The sequence below is a fragment of the Poecilia reticulata genome, chromosome 15 (genome assembly GCF_904066995.2).
Source record: "Poecilia reticulata chromosome 15, P_reticulata-male-v2, whole genome shotgun sequence".
Classification (NCBI taxonomy): domain Eukaryota; kingdom Metazoa; phylum Chordata; class Actinopteri; order Cyprinodontiformes; family Poeciliidae; genus Poecilia; species Poecilia reticulata.
The window spans coordinates 12355849-12377473 of record NC_088844.1 but is presented as its reverse complement, the minus strand read 5'-3'; the positions used below and the strand labels follow the sequence as shown (position 1 = coordinate 12377473).

The following is a 21625-nucleotide window of genomic DNA, read 5'->3' as shown; positions in this document are numbered from 1 at the left end:
TAATGTGCCGACTGAACACAGTTGAAAGGTCAAGTTGGTAAAAACGAAGAATCACAACATGGTACAGCAGCGTCCTCTACCGTTCAACGACCTTCATTCAATCGAACTTTCCAAAGAATGCCTCTTTTTCCCTTCTACGGCTTCCGTAGCAGATTCCTTCCTCCTCTCTCCTTTTCCTTATTGTGGCAACATGGATCATCGTAACAACTTTATTGCGGTGTTTAGGCGTTAATTCCGCTTTGTCTGGGAGTTATTGACTTTTCTCCGGGTTCCTTCCCTCATCTGGACACCATGTTTACCACCACCGGCTCTCGGGGCCTGTGTAAGTGCCGCTTCTACTGAGCCCTGTCACCGCCTCTTAGTTGAAAGCTAACTTCTGTTAGCATGCCGTTGTCATTCATTTACTCCAGGCTGTTATCTGTCAGTTAACAGATTTGTGTTTTTATCAAACGTCATACGTCTCGCTTATTCAAACAGCCCGTCTATTTAGGGGAAGTGTTTTTGTTTAAATGAATGCTTAGGTAAACTGGTGGACTAGTGGCTTTTATCGTAAACTCTTGTTTTGTATTTGTGTGTGTTTTATTTCCCCTTACAGACAAGGCTCCTCTGTGTAAAGGCCTGCTGCTGGTTCTCAATGGGCTGACTGTGATGCTCACCCTGCTGCCACAGTACCAGGACATGTTCGTGTACAGCCTGCAGGCTGTTGCACATCAGCACCAGGCATGTCTGACATCAAGAGGCCAGATGTTCAGTTTTCACCCAATAATTACAACCCTTTATCTGTCTTGTCTTCTGTCAACAGCAGAGCAAACATTAGCTAATTAAATCACCAGGCTTTCTAGTAGGTGGCTATCGCTGCCTACCCTACTAGGTTTATATTCATATCTTGAGTTGTTACAGTTGTGTAGTTTTCTGTACATGTACATTTAGAAATACCTTTTTAAAAAATAATAATAATATAATAAAAGTAACTAGATCATGTTTTAAAGTTTTGTGCAAATAAAGTAAAGTTTGTCTTAACGCACTTGGTAACTTGAAAATAAGAGCATCGCCGAAACGGTTCGAGTAAACACAGGAAGGGTGTGATCCTTTTTAGAGCTCAGGGGTCACAGTGTAAGCCACATAATGACCCCTGAGCAGGAAATACATTTGAATGCTGTGAAAATGCTTTTTATTTGATATTAAAACATTCATTGGGTGTTTAAGGAGCTCTGCTCCTCTGTGTGCTGCAGGTTTGGAGGTTGTTGTGCGGCAGGTTGATCTGTCTGGACGTGAAAGACTCCTTCTGCAGCAGCCTGCTGATTTACAACTTTCGAATCTTTGAGAGGAGGTTTGGCACCAGGAAGTTTGCTGTAAGTATTAATAGTAGGCCTGAATATTGCCAGTAGAGGCAGCTTTGGATCATTCTGCGTTGTGCTGCTACATAACCCCTCGTGTACTCGGGCTTACGGTCACCAAGTAGGTCCTCATGACAAGTAGCCACAGACCATCACACTATCACCACCATGTCTTTTTCTGAAATTCTGTGTTAGTTTTATGCTAGGTATTGTGGCTCACCCTCCAAACAGTTCCTGTTTTGTTCCGTCAGTCCAAAAAGGATTTTCCGATTTCCCCCCCCCCCCAAAGGTTTGGGGATCATTAAGATGTTGTTTTTGTTGCAAATGCCTTTGGTCAGCAGTTGGGTTTGGGTTAGAAACTTTTCCATTGATGTGATTTTTGCCCATTCTCTCTGTTGGAATGGAATCATGAACACTGATATTAACTAAAGTGAGTGCAGATCATCAGATGTTCTGGGTTCTTTCGTGACCTTCCAGGTGCGAGGCCATCGGTCTCCTGGTCGGTCGAGTTCACCATCGTAGGCAAATACTCTCACTGTGGTTCACTAGAAAATCCTAAAAAATAGCTTTGCTGTTGTCTTTAGATCCGGGACGACGTGTTGCTATTTCAGTTCTTGTCTGCTACTTTGTTGTCTGACTGGTCGTATTTGGAGGATTTCTTGATTTGGGAGTATTCAGGATTATGTTTGGTTAGTCAGAGTTAACTATATTCTAACATGTTGCCAGATTGCATGGCTTCTTTCATTAAACAAACAAACAAACAAAAAATCCTCATATGAAAATTGTTTTTTGTATTTGCTCAAATTGTCTTTGATATTAAAATGTATTTGATGATCTGAAACATTCAAATATGAAAAAACGGAAAATCTGTCTGGATATTCACAGTACTGCGCCTCTTTTTTATTTATTTACTGTAATGACAAAATTACTGAAAAAGCAGAACATTTCCATTCTAATCATAAAGGAAGCGTATTTGATCACCATCCAGTCTGTCTGTCATTAACGACTTTCAAAGGAAGAGAACATTTTCACTTCCACAAAACGTCGCCTGTCTTATCATACCTCCATTGGTTTTGCGCAAGGTGTGTTATTCTGATTATCGTAAATGTTTTTATTGTACTTCCAGTCCTTCCTGCTGGGCACTTGGCTTCTCTCTGCTCTGGTGGACTTCCTTCTGGCCCAGGCCTTCCAGTTCCTCTTTGAATATGAAGTGGAGGAACTACCAGCCGGACTGTGAGTAGAAAGCAGGTCCACTGCGTATTTCTGCATGTAAAAGTCATTTTGTTTTTACTTTTGGGAATTTTGAAGGTCTGTTTAAAAAGCTGTATATGTTTTTGGAATATTTAATAAATATGTTTATATTCTATTAAACATAGGCAGAAAATTCTTTAATTTTAACAAATAAATAATGATTAAACCACATCTCTGTCAACACCAAATTTAGAGTTCTTTGACAGACTCTGTTAAATTATTAAGCCTTATTTGGTAAAATTGATACATTAGCTTCAGTCCTTCTTGAATCATCTTGACTCTTTGATGTTTTCCATCCACAGGCTCGCTCCGGTCTTCTCTCTGTTTGTGCCTTTCTACCAGTCGATCCCCAGAATGCCAGTCACTCAGGTCCTGGGACACATCCACATCACCAACAAGACTCTGGTTTACATAGTGGGCCTGCAGGTGAGCCCTCACTTAGAGTCTGTACATGAGTAATTGACTTGCCCTGTGGTTGAGTTCTTAACAACTAAAAGTTTCCAATCAGCCGAACCTTTTTTAAATTTTTTTTAAATATTTCTTTTTGAAATGTTCTCTGTTGCAGCTGCTGACTTCCAGTCCCTTCATGTGGCTCCTTGCACTCAGTGGACTGGTTAGTGATCGTTCTGTTCTTCACTATGCCTTTAAAATGAGACAAAGGGATTACGAGGCAGTATGCTCAGAAGTGTTTTAGGTCTTAGCGACTCTTTCTGACTAAAGAAGCAGGAAGGTCTCAAAATTTCAGCACGTTTTTGTCATGTTTAAGTTGGGGGGGAAAAAAAAGAACTTTTGCATCAGAAGGTTGCATTAAACCAGGTAATCTTCCTTATTGCAACAGTTTTCAGTCTGTGTGCAACGTTTCATTGCAAAACAGACATTATCCCATTTTGCAACTCATACTTTGGGTTTTTCATGATCTCTTAGCCCATGTAAGCATTATGAAATTCCTGAGACGGTGATATTGGCACGAATTAGACTTTTTGTCTTCTCGGTTCATATGTGTGCTTTTCAGATCTCGGGAGGATTGTACCACTCCAATGCACTCTGGTTGCAGAAGGTCTTCTTTGTCCCTGTCTGGGTATCTTCTGTTGGAAAGTACATTCTGGAGCCGCTCTTCTCCAGTGAGTCCAACCGCTAATTATTAGGATAGGAAACCATTCCTTAAGAGTTTTGTTACAAGAAGTGTTTTAAAGCCAGAAAATCATAGACAAATGGTAACAACACTATTAGGTCACAACCTCTTTTTTTTTTATTTTACCATAATTTACGCAGGTACGTTTCACAGTACTTCAATTTCAAGAGAGACCCGTTTCAAAACCAAAACGGAAAGTAACAACATTGTCAAAACAGGAAATAATCAATACTTTGCCAATACAATGTGTGGACCCTAGTACACAACCTTGTGGGACACCTATTGAACTCTCTGCTTACGTTTGGAAAGATAATTTTATAAATATCAGATTGCTCAGTGTAAAACGTTTGTATCCAAAGACCGTGGTACATGCTACATGTCGAGCAAGAGATTACATTGGGTAACATCGTTGGAGTCCAACATCAGAAAACAACTAAAAATATTGGGATACTTTTCAACACCATCATAAAATCTGCTGATGACGATTGTGGGTCTTATTGCGTCTAAGATTAGTTGCTACTTGATCACCGAATGCTGGCTATATCTAAAGTAAAATGGTCCCAAAGTGATTAGGTTCAGTTATTACTACATTGTAATGTTACTATCTATCTACATATATATATATATATATTATTTTTTTTTTTTGTTGTTGTTTTGTTGCACTTAAAATATTATATATATATATATATATATATATATATATATATATATATTATTTTTTTTGCACTTAAAATATAAAATGTAATTTGTTTTTTCAAGTTCTGTTTTTCTGATAATCTGTCACGTTTACGATTAAGCATAAAGGTCCATTTAGAAACGACAAAAAAAAGTTTTTGCAAGTTATTAAAATTATGGTACGTAGCAAAGCATCGTTTCAGAGCATAAACAACAAAGCGGCTCTGCGTTTCATCCTCACAACGTTCCCGCTATCGTGCGCAGCTCTTAGCAAAATGTGTTTCTATGAAAGTTGTTCACGCCTGTGATTCTCCAGGTTCCCAGCCCAACGATGAGACGCCTCTGGGGATGGGAGCCACTCTGGACATTCAGAGGCAGCAGAGAATGGATCTGCTCGACCAGCAGCTGCTACTGGCCCAGTACAACGAGGCCCGGAGGAACGTCAGACGTCAGCCACAGGTAAGACTCGCACACGCACACACGCACGCACGCACACGCACACGCACACACACCAGGAGGTCCTCAGATCCACACACACAAGGCTTTGTTTTTGTTTATCATTTATATTCTAGTGCCATGAAACTCTATAGCTGTTTCTGGAATCTGGAAAATCCCTTTGTATACGTTTTAATAAAAGGTTATAAAAACCAATTAAACCTAAATGAATAGGTTTGTTACCTTTGCACAGAGTTGGGTAGTAATTAATTATATTTACTCAATTACATTTACTTGAGTAACTTTTTGAAAAAAATTACTTTTATGAGTATTTTTACTATGCTGTACTTTTTACTTTTACTTGAGTAACTTTATTATAAAGTATATCCAATCTTACATGAGTAAAATTTCTGTATTCTCCACCCACTGTGAGGAGCTTCACTGAAGGAAGTACAAACATGTTTTAATCAAAAATTCACCAGAGACACACACCTGCAGTTTCTGCTAAAATTTCAGAAGTTTTTTTTCTTTTTTTTCACTGAAAGAAACTGATTTAGAAAAAAAAATGTTTTGCCTTCTTTTGCTTTTTTTGTTTTTTCACTGTTTCTATGAATTCTTCTTTTGCTATTTTTTTTTTTACTACTTTTGTGAATTTTTATCATTTCCCCCCCCCCTTAAAATACCAAAATTTCCAACTGACATTACATTTTGGTCCATCTGATTATGTCAGGGTGGGCTGCTGCAGTGGACCAGGTTATTTCCCTCTTTGAGACACAGAGGACAGAACAGACCTCCAGTCCAACCCCACCCTGAGGCCCAGACACACCAGTCCACACAACCTCCATTACTGGAAAACTCTCCTGTTGCAGAGGAACAGGTGGCGCAGAAAAACCCGACGTCCTGCCTGATCTGTGTCAAAATGACTGCCAGTTTTATTGGCGTCCCGCTCTAACTGTGCAACTTTCCACAGGTTGCCCGGTTAGTGGAAATGGGCTTTTCCAGAATCGACGCCCTCGAGGCCCTCAGAGCTTCAAATAACGACATTAACATGGCGACCAACTTCCTCCTGCAGCACTGAGGAGAAAGAACCAGGGGGTGAAAAAAAAGGAAAAAAAAAAAGAAAAGGGAAGAGAAGAGGAATAAAGACAGCACATGAAAGCAGCTCAGCAAAAATAAATGAGAAAGAGAGAAAAGCTGTTGCTCCGAACCAAAGACTGGGAGTGCTGGAGAATTGGAGAGAAGTCAAAAGAATATTTTAAGAGATAAATTGCAGGCAGCGCCTCTGCTCCCTGATGCAGGGTTGAGCAAAGGTAACCCGAACTGAGGCCGACCGCAAATTGGTTCATGGAGAAGTGTGAAGCACAAGGCGAAAAGTGGCATTGCTCTCTCACGGTCGTTATAGAGGAAAACTGAGGGCTCTTAACATAAGGCAGATACATTTGAGCTCAAACTGCAACGAATCGCCTGTCAACAACACAAGACATGAAGAAGATTTTAGCTCTCTACAAACATTTACGTAGAAAATACCAGCTCTATTACAGGCTTGAGACAGACCCTTCATGTGGAGACCATGTTAAAGTTGCACATAAACATTTCTATTTATCTTGATGCCACACGATACTGTTTTTCAAAATGGCTACTTTGTGAGTTAAAATTTAGATTTGCTCCTTACGCTAATTCGAAATCATGGGCGGGGGGTGAAATGCACCGGTTCTTTAAAATAATGCATCAGGATGTTTTTGCGATTTATGTCTCGGCTTCATGCTGTAATTGATAAACTGGCACCTTTGGCCAGTCGTCGTCACGCAGACGTATGAAGGGATCTGAACGATGTGGGCATCGCGACCCATTTCACCAGGATTTTAACCGCACCGGTGTTTGTTGGCAGAGATGTAGCAGAGCTGAGCTTTTTCCTGATTTAGACGCTAGAAGCAGTTAGCCTGACTCGCACTTAACTTACTGAGCCACACTTCTTCAAGCCGACTGGTTTGGCTCAGTCGAGCTCTGTTGCCGTGACGCTGGTTAGACGGGCTTTCTCGGGGTCTGCGTGGCCGCTTCTCGTGTCCGTAACATCGTATCGTGCGGCGCAGAGCAGAGCAACCCGTTTCGGCTTTATTTATTTCGTCTTAAAGTGAGTTTGTTTTTTGTATTTTTCCCCCCCCCCCCTCTGTTGGCACTCTGGTTTTGAGTCATCAGTCTTAAGGGTCTGTTGGTATTTATTATGCAATTCCATAACGAGAAATTTATGGAAACTTTGCACTGCATAGTACCTGCTCTGTGTACTTGAACATAGATGCAAAAGATGTTATATTGCAGCCACTGTGTATTGATGTCAAAGACAGATGCTGATTTTATATTTTGTGCATAATGTTAATTATATATATAAATATATACATATATATGACCACTGAACTGAATCTTTGGTGTTTGTGCCATTTTTGAGAGCGATACTGTAATAAATGGCAGAGATGAGGGATTTGTTGCATGGACAACGTTCTGTTGTGCTGTAATGATTCAAATTTGATCTGTGAATAAAAAAAAACAAACTTATGAATTTCTTTTTGTTCATTTTGTCTTTACTCTCTTTAATATTTTTTTTTACATAATTTTACGTTGCTTATGAATAATTTAGCCATTTTTAACCATAAAATTAGAACTGCACCACCACAATCGGAAAAGTTAGATGTTTTTGAGCAGTGAAGGCACCATATGTTGACATCATGAACTTACAATAAAGTCACAGGAAACACTAAAGGAGTGAGAAGCTTTTTAAAAGAATTACAACCATTGTGTCTGTCTCTGATTCACCCTTTATAATAAATTTAATCATAGGCCTATTCTCATTTTCAGTAAACATTTATTTTTTCTATTTGGAGCAAAACTTCCAAGCCTCAATTAAAAACAAACACTAAGCTAATATTTAATGTTTTGACTACGTGTTTCTTTTATAAATCACTAATGTTCAGCTGTCAAATAAATTAGCTTTTTGTTACTCATGGGCTTTCTAAACTAATTTCTTTCATCTCTGAAACCTGGCCACAACTCCCGTGGGTTATTTATTTTTAGCTGTTGCAGTACTGACTTTTAAACACACGGTGGCACTCGTTTAATAAATAAAAATCACTGGCTACTGTTAATCCTTTGTCCTGAGGACACACCACTGCATATTTTGTCAGCTACCTGAATGATGTGCTTGTTGTCTTCTGCTGCTCTGATTTTATTTGGCATCTGAAAAGAAAAAAAAAAACTTCTTTAAAAAGCTGTGGAAAAAATAGCCATATAACATGTTTTTTTATTTTAATTTTATTTATTTATTTAAATCACCATACGACCATAAAAAGCCTCTTAAATAGATTCACATTAAACCTTTTCGTTCTCAGCACTGTGATATTTTGTAGAAAAGATTGTGAGTTATTTCATAATCAAACTGGATTTGATACGAGCATCAAATGTGGGTTTGTACTTTGAAGAAATCATCTCAATAACACAAATTAAACAGCAGCAATTTAACACTGAGGTACACTTTGATGAATTTGGGAAATCGTGACTGAATTAAAAAAAAAAGAAGAAAAAAAAAGTACCCAGGAAATGTGACGCTCTATTTGGTCGCTAGGTGGCGACAAAAGAGGCAGATCTGAGGTAGCGTTGCTGGGTTACATCGCCCTGCCACACCCACCGGCTCACAGACAGCGGCTCCAGCAGACAGACACGCTGCAGGGTGGATCAATTTCAGCTCAGAAGATTTATGCACATCCTCACATCAGAGTTTTAAAATCTTATGATACCCCTAATATTTTCTGAAAGCACACGGGGAAAGTCTTTTTTTTTTTTCTTCTTTTACATAAATATATATTGTTGCTGTATGGCTCTGAAAGAGCAAAAAGAGCTCAGAAGAGCAGGTAGGCTGGAGACGATTTTAATGGCTGCTGGGCTGGAAAACAGCTTAAGCCAAAGTAATCACGTGGCTCTGAGTGTTGCTGCTTTTCCATGTTTTTACAATGATCCTCCGTTTTTTCAGAACATTTCTTTATAATGCAACATAATCTTACATTCTTCATCAATTGTAATATAAATGAGTCCAAGGTCAAGTTTGTACACAAGTCACTTATATTCCAAAGCAAAAATATTTTTCAAATTAGAATCTTTTATTCTTATTATTTTTATGTGATCCCAAATCTTTCTGGAATTTATTGTACTTCACTGAGAATTTGAGGAGCAAATGATGTGATGATGATGTGTGATGTTCCCCCCTTCATCTGGCAGAAAAGCCATTATCATTTATTGTACACCCAGCCAAAGCCTTGGAAAACATCAGCACTTTTTGAGCGTTATTTGTCATTCCAGGTTATTCGCCTGTGACTCTATTAGCCAAGGCCTACTGTACTACATTATGATGTACCGCTGCTCGAAAGAAAAAGCATCTCTGTCGAGGTCACATGAAGAGAGGGGGTTTCGCTGCTTAGTTGGATTTATGGTCAATTATTACATACAGTTGAAACCAGATATGTATATACACCAATTTTTTTTTTCTCTTGCTTCTGGTCAGTTAGAATTATATAAATTATTTCTATTTGCTAAACGACAGTAAACTTAGCAAGATTTTTTTATTTTTTAGAAATTTCTTTTGTAATTTTCTTCATATTCAGGATGTCACATGTATTTGGTCAGTATCGGGGACAGTTTGCTGGAGTTCTGGCTCGTTCCTCCTGACAGAACAGGTGGAACCGGGTCAGATTTGTAGGCCGCCTCATCCGCACACGCCTTTTCACAAATTCTCCACAGGGTTGAAATTGGGGATCAGTGACAGCCATGCCTAAATGAAACCACTTCAAAACCGCTTTGACTGTACTTGTAGGGTTATGACCAGTATGCGAGCAAGCTTTTACTTGCTCCAATGTTCTTTTCTCATGATGCCACCTATTCAATGAACTGCCACCCCCATACTTCACGTTTAGAGTGGTACGAGCATCTCTGTTTTTCCTCTAAATGTAATTATAGCCAGTTTTTCAGCCAGTGCTTCAGTTTTATCCAACCACAGGTCAAGTCTCCAAAATCAAACGTCTTCGTTGCTGTGTGCATCTGCCCATTGCAATCCGGCTTTTCGTGTTTCCTTGGACATAAAGGCTTCTTCGTCGATGACTGGCCCTTCAGCCCATGTCGATACAGGACGTGTTCCACTCTGGATAATGATACAGTCTTAACGGCTTCAGCCAACATCTTCACAAGGTCTTTGGATTTCATTCTGGGGTCTATCTGCACATGTCAGAACCAAAGGACGTTCATCGCTGGGACACAGAACCCGTCTCCTCCTGGAGCATTATGATGGTTGGACATTCCCATCATGTCTATGCTTGCATATAATTGTTTGAGTAGATTAAGGCAGCACCTTCAAGCATCAGTAAATTGTTCCCAAGGAGGAACCAGGCGTGTGCAGCTGCACAATTCTCTTCCTGATATCTTGGCTGATTTCTTTTGACCTTCCAAATATGAAAGCAGGGTGATCTTAAGTAAACCCGCAGGTGCGCGTCCAACTAACTCATAAGCGTCATTTTCATGTGGCCGATTCGTTGTTCAAACCTATAGAAGCACCAATAAAACTGTTTTTTTTTTTTTTTTACTTTTTATTTTGCTGGACTTTGCATGTGGGTTTAGTTAGGCTTGGCTGGAAACCTGAACCTGATCTGAGTCAATGGGGGGGAATCCAGGAGTTCAAAAGCTGGAGTAAAATTCAACGTTAGGAGGTGGAATCTGATCTGGCTCGATGTGGAGCAGAAAAGGCAAACAGTAAGGTATGCCAAAGATGTTTTCCTAGAGTTAATACAGTGAACGAGTTTTCCCGTGTGAAGAAGGGCGCCATTATCCGTATCGACGCCTCGCAACCCGCCGAGGGTTAATGTGTCACTGTCTGTCACGCTAGAGAGGCTAAACCTTCAAAAACAAACCTAAATGAAAAATCTTGCATCACATTAAAGTTTATAAACCGGGGGTGCGGGGGGAAGTAGATCAAGGTTCACGCTTCCTCTTGGGAGGCTTGATTAGAAGAACGTGTTGTTGAAAAATCTGGCTGTTTGTGTAAGAACGGCAAATAAAAAGCCCAGTTTGCACTCTGCAACAAGCCAAGCAGGAGATTCAGTAAGCGTGTGGAGGAAGGTGCTGTGATCCATCCCGAGGCTGACTGAACCTTTTGACCTGAACCTCCGCCATGAAAGCTGATAGTGGCAGAATCATGCCGTGGGGCTGCTTTTGTTCAGCAGGGACGGGGTACGCTGGCCAAAGCTGGAGTGAAGAAATGAGGGAAAAACCGAAAGAAAACCTGTGGATATTTTTTTGTGTGGTGCTCCATCTCTTCACGTGGCAAACAGCTGTTTGGTTTCTTATCGCAGATTTAATGTCTTTTGCACAGAGGAGATGTGGATCCAGATTTAAGCTGCTGCACCTGGAGTCTCCGGCTTTTGAAGGCTTTTCACCTCTCCTCTGTTTCTTCTTCTCCCTCTTACTTGTCTTCATTTTGTGCGGATCAAAAAGCACGCACGCAGGAGCGCAAGAGCGTTCTCGCCTTGGTTTTCATTTTTGGGGTTGTTACGTCACTGCTGTCACGATTAAACCCAGAAAAAAGTGAAAAATGAAATCAATACGAAGAACCCAATGCTGTTTTCCTTACCACCAGGAAACAGCATTGCCCTCGTTTAAATAATCAGCGTTTACTAAGAAAATCAGTTTTCTTGTTTACATGCCTGCTGCTGCTGCTGCTGGTGCTGGTGATGGTGAGCACGTCTCACTTCAAACACTCCGAGGTCATCACCAGCTCCAGCGCCATGTTCCCCCCTCACTAGCTCTGTTGCCATGGTGAGCGCATGTGGTTTTTGTGTGGTTGCCATGGGGACCTTGTATTACAGCCTGCCGCCTGCTCTCATCATGTTTCTGCACGATCATTTGTATGCCTGCTGTACGCCGATGCTTAAGAAACATCAGAGAACCGCCCTGCAGGACCGCCTTTCTGTGGAAACATGCCTCGTTTATTCCTGTCGCTTTTTTCTCCCCCCCCCGCCCCAGTGCATGGAAAAATACCAAACCAGCTGAACGGTGTCTCTCTCTTTCTCACTGTGACTTTGCACGATTTATTTTTATTTCTTTTGCATTTAGGATGGGAGGTGTGGGGAGGGAGAAAAAAAAAATGACATCAAATGAATGCGTGTCATTTGCAACAATAATGTTCTTATTCTGTTTCTGAGCGCAGAGTTCACAGACTGGAAGGCAGGGATGCCAGATGCCTCCCACTGATACTCAGAATAATATGCAAGCTTGTGCACTTTGAGATAATGGCACCATGTGTTTGCTTGATTCGCTTTAACAATTGCTTCGAAACAGCTGCAGACAAAATCTTTCACACTATGCGTTGCGCACTCCAAGATTTGTAAATGCATTTTGTACGCTGGATCAGACTTCTGAGGTCGTGCAGCTGCCACTGTTTTCTTTCACTCATTTTTTTTATTTTTTATTTTTTATGTGCAACTTCTCAGTTAATGGAGCGCAGCGTTGTACCTGCCCTGCAGGCCAGCGAGAGGTCTGGCATTTCATTTCCATTGTATGCCACTCGTGATCTGTTTAGTCTGAGCTCGCTCGTGTCACATCAAAAGGGAAGCAATTTTCTTTAATCATCAGGGTCTGGCTGAGTCCACTGCAAAATATGTAGGCTTGCAAAACCTGCAAATCACAGATTTCTCCGAAAATCTGCGTGCACACATACCTGATCACAAGAAACATTTATATTTTTATTTAAATTGTCAGTATTTTTGATATTAGGCAAGGAGTCCAATATATGGAACTAAATAGGTGCCATCAGGATTTGACTCAAAAATGTCTCTGAAATTTGAATGTCATATATTTGTACTTACTTTTTCAGGGTTAAAATGTGAAAAAGTAAGTACAAATATACAGCATTCAAATTTCAGAGGAATTTGTAATTCAAATCCTGATGGCACATATTTACTTCCATATAGAGGGGATCGGTTTATGACTCTTCTGAGGTGATAAGGAAGCCTGAGTTGCATTAGTGGAGGATTGTTGGGTCTGTTGTCTCTCATCTTCCTCTTGACAATACTCCACACACTCCACAGAGTGAACCATATATTGGTGTTTTGGCAGTGTGGACAGGTGCCAAAATCCTGCTAAAAATCAAATCAGCTTCTCCACAAAGCTTGTCAGCAGAGGAAATTGTGAATCACATGAATCCACCACTGAGCAACAACACAGCTCTTTTTCTTCTTCCAGCTCACTTCCTGCATGCATCTGTGTCTGTTGATCTTTTTTGGATTGCTCTCCCTGTGGAGAGTAACAGTGATTCTGTTATTGGCCATATGTCATATTCAAAATGTCTAATAAACCTCCCAGAAGTCATGGTTTTCATTTGCTGTACTTCGTAGCAAAATTAACATAAAAAAATCTTTGAAACATATTGTTCTGTATGTGTGTGAGAAATATGGATTTCTTTTTTCTGACACATTCATCTGTTTTTGTGATTTGGTTGGAAAGGAAAATATGTATTTTTCCAACTTTACATGCAATTAGGTGTAATGGTGTCACTTTTTCAATTGAAATATTGATACAGATCAAATGTTCTATATTTTCTGCTTCATTGAGACGCAACAGTGGAAAACCAGTCCATGAAACCTATTCAGAAGGGAGACAGGAGTTAGTGCCTTTTCCCCCTCCTCTCTCTCTCTCTGACCCTCAATGCTGTCAGGAATCCCTCCTCTGCATCCTCTGACCTTTAATAAGGCTGCCTTCTCCTGTAATTGTACACACACAAGGTATGGCATGAGCGGCTGCTTGGTGGGTTTTTGGGGGGTGGCGGGGTGGGGGGGGCGTTTATTTTTAAGTACCTGTACACTAGCTTGTTTCTATAACCGTAATGAACACAGAGTTCACATCGAGACCCCCTAGTTAACGTGATGATGGAAGTTTTCCCCTCCCACCTCTCCTCTATGTGAACACTCACAAACACTCCAACAGATCCATTACATCCGAACCAGAACCAGCTTCCCCTGAACACTTCCGACGCTGTCCTGACTGTGGAAGCCTCCAGCTGCTGGCGCATTCATCATGGAGGCTTTGAGCTGATTCCGCCTGTCTTTCTGCACCGCTGACAAACAGCAAGTAGACTTTTCCTTGACTCAACAGCTATTAAGGAGGCGTTTCAGCAGACCGCTGTCCCCCCCTCCCCCACTCTGCCCCGTGCTTTCTGCCCGCTTGCTCTCAGACCCGGTCCAGTTTTCAGCTCTTGTCAGTGTTTCTAAGTTGTGAACACTGACACGTTCTGTTCGAGAAAGCCAGTTCAGTAATTTTGCGTAATTAAAATGCCATGGGTGGGAAAAAGTGGATCCAAAGTTGGGAAACACATTTGATCTGGGAATTAAGAAAAAAATAAATACATTAAATCCAGTTAATCTAGGAATGAATTTACCAAAAAGGCTGATGCAAAACGAAATTACTAAAAAGCAACTAAGATTTTACTGAGGCTAAAAATGATAAAGAAAATGACAAGTAAGTTGAAAATATCCCAACTCACAAAATTAATAAAGAAAAAAAAAATTAAATATTCACTTAAGTCATTGACCAAATTCACCAAGTGAACCACGTCACTGCATTATTTACATTAATTACAAACAGACTAACTTCAATTTCTGCTCACTGCTATGACTTTCTGCTTGCAGCTAATGAAGACAGGATATTTGAGATAAGAATGTCAATAAAAAAACATTCTTAGTAAAGAAGAAGTATGTTTCATACCTGTCTAAATGTTGCTATTTTCAAAAATATACTTAGTCTTTTAGAGAATATGGATTATATTCATCATAATCCATAGTCTAATAGTTCCAATATGTGCAAGAAAGAAAAAACGAAGCCAGACAAGTTAATATTTTTACAAATTTACTATCAAATGTCCCAAAAAGAAACTGCTGACCTCATACTAAATAAAGAAAAGGTCTCAGAGAGCTCGTCTAATTTTATTATAGGGTTGAATTTGGTGCACACCAATCTAAACAAAGTTTGAACACATTGCTCACATCATGTGATACGCATGTGTGATTTCAATCATTTTACTTCTATTGCTTGAATTTCACAGTGCCGGAAAAGGTGCAAGTAAATTTGTACGTATGCAAATAAAACTACACATACTTTTCAGGGAGTTAAACTGTCATAAAATGACCACAACGCTCTGATTTCAAATAAAAAACGATATTTTTTTTTCAACTAATCATACGTCCTATAAGTAAAAGCTAAAATTAATGCGTGGTTATTGATTCAGATAGTCAAAAGTCAAAGCGTTGGTGTTTCACCGGACAGAGCTTGGATGTTTTTGAATAATATTGATCACGTTTTATGTAATATAGATTTTGTGACACTCTCTGTATAAATAACAAACATCTTTCCCCCCCATTCTCTGCTATTCTGTCTTGTCTGCATGTAGAAGCAGAACTTTGATCACCACAGTGCTGTGAATATGATAACACACAGCTCACAGTGTTTTTTTTTTTCTTTGTATTTTTTTGGTCATGTTTAAATACAAAAAGATCCCCTCTCCTCCTCCCCCCCACACCCGTCTCTGTGCTGATTCACAACGGTCCGGAGCCAGCCGGCTCTGGAAGCTTGTCTCCATGGAGACAAGGGTGGGAAGAGACGAGTGGCGATGTTGCTGGCAGAACAGCAGCACCGAATCAACCATGTGTTTCACTATGTGTTTGGGTGGATGTGTGGGCTCACCAGCGACAAACACGGAGGGAGATTCCTCAGCAGAAGCAGCAATTGTGTCGTCTAGCAGCAGCAGCGCGCGATGGGACCTGTCAAATCCAGCAGACAGCTCGTATCAATAAGCTTTGGTGCTTTGGTCCACGTTGATCGATGGTGCCCGTTGTGCCAAGCAGAGAGTGTGACTGATTTTGTACGTCAGTCGTGTTCTCAGATGTAAATTTGCTCCCTCAGATGTATTTACATCTGAGGGAGCAAAAAGGTACATTTATCAAACAGCTGCCAGGGTGTCAAAATAAAGGTTCAAGTCACATCTTTCATTCTTTAACGCGGCCGGGGTTGGCTACAAGGCGAGAAAAAATGTACAATCAGAAATCCTTAGAGGGATCTGAATGAAACGTAAGAAAAACAGCACAAATGCGTAAAAACACTTTAAAGTATTTATGTCCTGTGATTCCATCCCCCTTCCCATCTCGTCAACCTCAGACCTCCCCATACTTCGATGGGATTTTACATCAACAACAAGTACAACATAGCTGTGAATGTTAAGGATAGTGATGCATTGTTTTCAAGCTTTTTTTACAAATGAAAAATTGAAATGTGTGGCATGCTTTTGTATTCATCCACATTTACTCTGACGTCTCTTGACTTAAAACATGCACCCACAGGCCCTCAGATGTACTAAACAGCACCGTGGAAACCGAGGAGCGCAGAAGACGTGGAGACGTTCGGCACATGATTAGTTGAGAAACGACATCCTGAAAATCTCACAGAGCAACAACCAGGTCTAAGTCCAGGAGAGGAGCTGCGTTGAAAATTGTTGTTTTCAGACGTTTTCTCCTTTAAATCTGAACGAGCTCAAACAGTTTCGCAAAGAAAATGAGGTGGAAACGTTCTAAATGTTTGAAACTGTTAAGAGACAAACAGTTTAAGACTTGTGGCTGCAATTGCAGCAACGTTTTGCTTTACAAAGTATTTAATCAGGATTCTGACTATAAATGCCAGCCACATCGTTAGGAATATTACTATTAAAAAAATAAAGACACGCTTTTTCTTGCACTTTGCAATTATGTAATACACTTATTATTCCTGAACAACTTACTGCTATTCTAAGTAGGGACAGAGAATGCGTTTAAGAGTTTTAATCAGACCAATAATTTTCAAAATTTCTTACTACTTGCCTCTTTAAATGCTACTATTTGTCATTTTACTTTTCACCTTTTTTTTTTATTTTTAGAAAGAAACGGAGCTGAAGTGAAATAGTGGTGACACAAAGCTTTCACACAGAAAATGCTTTTTTTGTAATTGACCTGCTGCTCACCCACCTCACTAAAAAACGTCTGAAAGCTCTGACGCCAAAACAACAGAGAGGTGGAAATGCCAATTTAGCAGGAGGTGGAAAGTGTGGGGAGAAACAGTTAGTCATTGTTTAGGAAGGGTTGAGAATATTTATGCAAAGTGTGAAGTCCCAAGGGCTTGATTTTTCCAAATTTTATGTTACGTGACACTGACGAGTGCTTCTAATTTACGGTCTAACCTGAAGAGGTTAAACACAAGAGACAAATGATTATAGTCACCGCTTTGGGAAGTTTAAGGTCCTGTGTAAGACTTTTAACTTGGTCAGTGTCTCAACTTTATCCCCAGCTAAACCTTTCTCCGTAATCACATCCACAGCTCTCTCCTCAGTTGTTGCATGTGGTGTTTATCCTTAAAATAAATAAATCTGCAGAATGTCACGCTGAGAAATGTTAGAAAGCCTATCCTTGAATTTGAGCATTTTTATTCACTGGAAATTTTATTTTTAGATTAAAGATTATTGTTTTTACTTTAGTAATCAGTTTTTTCTTAGTGATTCTAATTCATTATGTCTATTTCTTGTGTCTAGTTGTTTTTTGTTAACTCATATTTAATTATGTTCCTTAAGTCTACTCTTTCTTTAGCGTTAGAGTTATTTCCCAGTCCCCTATCTGCTGTCTCTCGCCCCCTGTGCCATTTTCTCTCTCTCTCTTTCTCTCCTTACACCTGCAATCAGTTAGCCAATCAGGCCGGGTCCATTGTCCCACATTCACTCTCCCAGTACTTAAACACTTCCGCTCCTCTCACTTTTTGCTGGTTACTCCCATTATCATTTTGTTTCTGGATTCCTGTGTTTTCCTCTGCTGTGGCTCCGTGCGTTTCCTGTGTCTCCACTGTTTTGGTTGTAAGTTTTTGTTCTTCGCTTTTGTCATACCCTTAAATAAACCTCTGCGCCACTTCAGGAGCAATCTAATTAATAAATAAATGTCACCTCATAACTTCATCTCAGTAAAAGCAGCTGCTCTGTGAAAGGCTTGAGAAATGGTTAGAAAACGGCATCACGACAGGCCAGGATACAACTCTGAAAATGTTAAAGAAAATTAAGACTCTAAAGCAATATCACAAGGTATTGTCATTACCCAAAAATGGAAGAACTATAGTGTAAATAATGATAAATGCAAACCATTTTTCTACTAGTTATAGAAGCCAACAAAGATCATGTTAAACTGGGCCCAGGCAAAGCTGTCAACTGGCCTGGAAAAAAGTATTAAGGTCGGATAAAACCGTGGCTGACTTATCTGGCAAAGTAGGTTGTAAAAGTAAAAACCAAATACAAACAAAAAAAACTTAAATGCATGCTGTTAGAAAACTGCATGATGTTTCGGGTGTGAAAAAGGGGAATGAGAGAAATATTATGAAGCTTTTTGCACACATTAATTTGTATTAGCCCAGATTTCCAATCAGGGTTAATAACATGTTAATATTATTTTTATAACACTTAAAAATCAAACCCTAGAGACATAGTTTTTCTTGGCAATTTAGCAATTACTAAAAATTAATGCAGCAATTTGTTTATGACAAGAAAGAAGAAGTTGCTGGAGAGAAAAACGAAACATCAAAATGACCTTTTTCTCAACTTTAGTCTTGCAAAAAACTTTCTATTTTTTTATTTTTATTTTTTTTACCTTTAGCTCATCAAGATTTTGTCAGAAGTATTTAGTTGAAAGAAGGTTTGCTGCCAGTAAGACTAAAAAAGCTGCAGGCTAGTTACATTCCACAAATTCTTTCCGAAATGAAATCCTTTCGGGGAATCAGTCGCTGGATGTCAGACTCAATTAGTTAAAGATTTGTAAAATAAAGGTTTTAGACTCAGGCCTTAAAGATACAAACATAAACATTTGCGATAACCTGACAGCACTGAGGTTATTTGGTGTTTAATATGTTAATAATTACTCCAAACTGGAAAATCTTGAAGACAACTAACATATTTTTCATCACATTAGGACGTTTTTTTCCCCCCTTAAACAAACATGTAGACTTGAGAAAACACGAAACCCCTGAGGCTCAGTGGTAATAATTCATGTTCCTTTCTTGCTTTGGCAGGTCAGACTGCTGTGCACTTGATCAATTATCTCATAAAGCGACGCGCAAGTAGAGCAGAGAGCTTTTGAAGTTATGAAACAAAATATTTGGACGATTATTTTCGTGAGACTGTGGAAGAAAAAAGTTCCACCATCGTCCCGAAGGCGGTACAGCGCATGGTTGGTGATTATTGGTTCTGTTACGAAACAAAGAAAACAAACTTCAGACACGTTCTGCAGATTTTGGCACACTTTGCTGGTGTCGATTTGCTTTTGCTTGATATGTAATTCGGGTTATTTCTTAATTTAATTCTTTGTTGATTATTAATTTATTAGTTTTACCCTGTAGTGCTTATTACTTATCGATATCAGTGTAACTACTTGTGCTGTAAAGAATTAGCTGAAACTAAAATGCGAACTCCAGAAATTTGAGTACTTATCAAGTTATCAAAACACGAGCACCGATCGAGTACGTCTGTCGCTTTATCCATGGCTACTTCAGCGTTCAGTACCTGACATGTTGTCCGTTTTAGAGGCTCCCACGTACTCGAGTGTACTTCACTCCGCAGAGATCCACGAGTACTCGAGACAGACTTGATGCAAATTCAAGACTCGCAAAGGTCAATTTTTACAACCAAGTATACAAACTCGTTGTTGCACAGTAAACTGCCGAGCGGCAGGAAACAGTTTTCACCTCGAATTGTTTTGGACAAACCTCTGACAAAGGTTAAGGGGGCAAGCAAAATAAAGTAACCTTAACTGTTCTTTTTTTGAAAACTTTCATCCATCCATCCATTTTCTAAATAGGCAACGCTCCAAAGGGGGACTGATGCCGACCTCCTGTAAGCAAATATGGGCTATAAATGTTTCTAAATCTCAATTTTAGCAAGATACAACGCTATATTCTGTCTGCATGACATCTCTAATGTCATATTGTTCCTCTCATCACCTCATCCATTGGTCTCTCCCTCTGCCTGCTGTACACAAAAGCAGCTCTTTTAATGCGGTTCTCCATCTTCTGGGAATGCTGTCAGGAGCATAATGGCCCATTAAGGCAAGGAAATATAACTCTTTGCCGTTTCAACATGTCGAGGTACGCAGTAATGGTGCTGCGTCCTGAGTCGTGGGGATGATTACAATTCCCAGCATAGATGGGTCGGATCCATTTTCCGTCTTATCCAATAGTTCCATTACTCAGCTGCTATAGATGTGGAGAGCAAACAAGCTGCAAAGCATCATTGATTGTCAGGATTGTTTACAACCACAACTGTGATTATTCTGCACGGCCTTCAGGATGCTTTGGTTTTATAAAGTTATCAAAATAGAATGGATTTTTTTTTTGTAGCCACAATAATAAAGAAATTCCAAACAAAGACCAAAGACAAGTTTTAGTCATCTGACGCTCTCTGATTTGCGCTTACTTGGTGTTGTTTTAATGCCGGTGTGATTTAGATCCAGTATTTCAGTTATTTATTAGGTTTTATTGGAAGCTTATTGCATCTGTTCCTCATTTTTACAATAATCTCACATGTTCTGTGTGTAATTTAACCATCGGCTTTTCAGTTCTGACAGTCAGTTCAGGTACTGGCCTGAGCACATGAGCAAGTCGGACAATATGAAACTCTTACAAAATTACAACTGCAGAATGGTACCTTATTCTCTTCAACATAACATGTTTTTTTTTGTTTTTTTTTTTTTTACCTGTCAGTTGCTTAACTACATTTTGTCTAAAAGAGTTTGGATCTATACTTAAATGTAATGGAGGACGATTGAACAACTAAAACTGGAAAACATCAGCTGAATTTTTGGCAACATCACCATAACTGGAAGATCCTAAAAAAATAATAATAAAATAAATATGTGCTACAGGTGTCTGAACTTCTCTCACACTTTCAATTTACTATAACACAATGGTTCATTTCTATTTTATATCGCACCACTCCTGCGCTGTTATTACCTTATTTTGGGAGTATCCCCAATATCATGATAGCACCTATTGTGCAAAACTAAGAGTAATTAGAGGTGTTACAGTCCTCCCCTCATGTCTGAAGATGTTTGCCTGTTCTTGTTGCGTATTTCTCCTCTCCTGCTCCACCCTTACAGCTTCAACATGCTGAGGCTCGATTGACTGGAGAGGCACGCTCTGGACATTGCAATGTCAGCACCAAGCACTGCAAGTGCAAGACTCTCAAACCTTCCCTTTGCAGTTTGCAGACCACACGCAGTACCGAGACAAACACACATCTTTGCCAAACAGCCATGCTTCCACTTAGGAAAAAAAAAAGGAAAAAATAGACAAATACAGATGCCTCCCAGAGCATGCACTCCTCACCCAGAGGAATGGGAAAAGCCTGAGCCACGGCCCAGATAAAACTGTCTCAAGGGTAAAATCAAAATTCAGAAATCAATCGTTGGCTTTTTGTCGTGTTTGCGCTGCTTGTTGCATCCACTTTCAGTGGGATGACATGCTGCTGTGATGAAAGTGGTTGCCAAGAGGAACAGTAAACTGAATAATGCAATATATATATAAGAATATAGATTTGTTTCTTAGAAAGATAAAATGCATCTCTGCTACATGAAGTATTTTATTTTTGTTTATTCAACACTAATGAATTAACATTATGATTCATGCAGACTCACTGAAGTAAATATAACAAACAAAATAAATG

At 39.6% G+C, this 21625-nt stretch overlaps 1 protein-coding gene across 1 annotated transcript; it reads left to right on the top strand.

Annotated features, from left to right (window-relative positions):
* The first annotated feature begins 21 nt into the window (after nucleotides 1-21).
* Nucleotides 22-7380, top strand: ubac2 (UBA domain containing 2). The gene is made up of 10 exons (XM_008429264.3): nucleotides 22-322; nucleotides 596-720; nucleotides 1233-1352; nucleotides 2464-2570; nucleotides 2891-3014; nucleotides 3154-3201; nucleotides 3601-3709; nucleotides 4712-4854; nucleotides 5561-5707; nucleotides 5801-7380. The coding sequence occupies exons 1-10, from the start codon at nucleotides 292-294 to the stop codon at nucleotides 5906-5908; spliced, it is 1062 nt and encodes a 353-aa protein (XP_008427486.1). The 5' UTR covers nucleotides 22-291; the 3' UTR covers nucleotides 5909-7380.
* Nucleotides 7381-21625: the final 14245 nt, after the last annotated feature.

Coding starts and splice junctions, on each gene's coding strand:
- ubac2 (XM_008429264.3), top strand. CDS start 292: ATGTTTACCACCACCGGCTCTCGGGGCCTGT. Junction 323..595: donor CACCGGCTCTCGGGGCCTGT/GTAAGTGCCGCT, acceptor TTCCCCTTACAG/ACAAGGCTCCTCTGTGTAAA. Junction 3,202..3,600: donor TCCTTGCACTCAGTGGACTG/GTTAGTGATCGT, acceptor TGTGCTTTTCAG/ATCTCGGGAGGATTGTACCA.